This window comes from Aplysia californica, unplaced genomic scaffold, assembly GCF_000002075.1.
Source record: "Aplysia californica isolate F4 #8 unplaced genomic scaffold, AplCal3.0 scaffold00310, whole genome shotgun sequence".
NCBI classification, from domain to species: domain Eukaryota; kingdom Metazoa; phylum Mollusca; class Gastropoda; order Aplysiida; family Aplysiidae; genus Aplysia; species Aplysia californica.
Window position 1 is genome coordinate 702,948 of NW_004797580.1, and position 2,092 is coordinate 705,039.

Sequence of the window (2,092 nt, forward strand, 5' to 3'; positions counted from 1 at the left end):
CTCCCACCCTCTCACCCACCCTCTCCCCCACCCATCCTCCGTTTCAGCCGTCCGGACTCCTCGTTCATGTGGTTCATGAACCCGTTCAAGTCCCTGCGCTACATCCTGTGGCACAACTACAAGTGGGTCATCATTAAGATCCTCATCATCGCCCTCCTCACCGCCATGATCGTCCTCTTCTTCTACGCCATGCCGGGGTACACCGTCAAGAAAATCTTCAACGTATAGAAAACGGACGGACCTGTTTATGATTGCTGGGGTCTCAAGAAAAACTTCAACGTCTAGAGCACGGACCTGGCTATATATATTTTGGGGGACACGAAAATCTTCAACGTCTAGAAAACAGACGTCCTGTCTCTGTTTGTTGGGGGCAACAAAAAAACTTCAACACCTAGAAAACAGACATCTTGGGGCGACAAGAAAATCTTCAACATCTAGAAAACAACGACATTGACCTGGCTATATTTGTTTGGGAAGAAAATCATCAACGTCTGGAGAACGTACTTGTCTGTGTTTACTGGGGCAACAAGAAAAATATTCAACGTCTAGAAAACACACGCCCTAGTAAAAACAAATACAAAACTCAAGTGTATTCTATCCTCCTTCTGTCTTACTTTGAAAGAGATCACAGAGTCTTAAGACTTGGGGGGGGGGGGGGTTCTTTCATCTACCCAATGAAGAGTCTTATCTTCGGCGGACCAAGTTAAGTACTCAAAGATTCAAGACCGATAAGTAGAACATTTATATCAAGACAGTCTTCAATATCTTAACCAAACTTTCCACGTGATGCCAGTCTTTAAAAAAAAAGACGTTCCAATGTGTCTCCGGCGCCTGGTCTGATGATAACGACGTGGGGAATCACGACACGAGACGTGCATGCATAATTACTCAGCGGTTCTCGAGAGATTAATGAGCTCAGATGAAGTACGTGGGGTTATCATTCAATTCGGTCAGACTTATTAATCCGACGTGATTCTATTCTAAGTTGAAAATAAACTCGCATATGGAGTTCACGTGCGCAGAATCCTCGGAACAAAATTAATTCTGACAGAAAGGGTACTAATATGTCTGTGTTATAATAATAATATGTTATATTATCTTGTTTTGCTGACTAGTTCTGTGAATACGAACAGTTGATTACTTCTAAGAATAAAATACGTTAGTACAAGAAGTAATCATAGAGACAAGGATAACCTTTAAATGTCCCTGACAAACTTTATACCACTGTTTTACTTGTACAAAGATCACCGCTTCTATGTTATTGAAAAGGGTTGCACTAACTTGCGTGTGTAGATCAAATTGATGCAATTTGATCTGATCAACTCTTGTTTCAATGACTTGTTATGAGTTTCTGCTCCCTACAATGTAGATTTTAAAGCTCTCGAATTGTTCCTGTATTAAAGTATAATTGTTATGTTGATGAGGTGGAAGTTGAGCTACCCGGATGGCTGTGTTGGTCAAGCCAAACAGGCACCATGATTCCTTATTTGATCTCAGCGTGTGTCTGGATACCAAGACTGTAGTTGCTGGGGCGGGGGGGGGGGGGGGTTGTAGGGGTTTTTTTTTCGTTTCATATTGTTGGTTCTTTTGTAAATCTTTTTCCTTGCATCGTATTTCAATTTCATATTGAAGTGCTTTCTGTGGTCACAAAATATACCGAAGTTAAGGGATTGTCGTGTCTTTCCTTTCAGAATCCAATTGTCACACTATTGATTATGACGTCTTATAGAGTATTCATTTATTGTTGGTGATTTTGACGACGCTAAAGAGAGAAACTAACCTGAGTCTTTGTGGTGTAATGATTAGTCTCTTTATTGTTGCATGCGGAAGACATGATTTCGAATTTCAAGGAAAGAGGGGGGGGGTAGAGTTTGATCAGGTATCGCTATATTTCCGCTAGGGTTACATACCCCAGTCAGCCTGGGTCAGCTGTGACAGGTATGGTTAAAACAACCCGGCCCCACAATTAGGAACACGGCGTCTATGAGGGCAGAAAACATGACAATTGGTCGCTTTTAAGCACAAGGGGGCTATCCCGAAAAATGCTGTTTTGAGAAAACAGAAGGTAAACTTTTTGCCCCTTGTTCAGTTT

The 2,092-nt window shown here is 41.8% G+C and overlaps 1 protein-coding gene across 1 annotated transcript in view; it reads left to right on the plus strand.

Annotated features, from left to right (window-relative positions):
• LOC106012274 (otoferlin) overlaps nt 1–732 on the plus strand; it is a gene marked incomplete at its 5' end in the record, with an annotated part of 18,842 nt that extends 18,110 nt beyond the window's left edge. Inside the window, 1 exon segment of the mRNA XM_013084693.2 lies at nt 48–732. Coding sequence (XP_012940147.1) covers nt 48–228 — 181 coding nt within the window.
• Between the last annotated feature and the right edge of the window lie 1,360 nt (nt 733–2,092).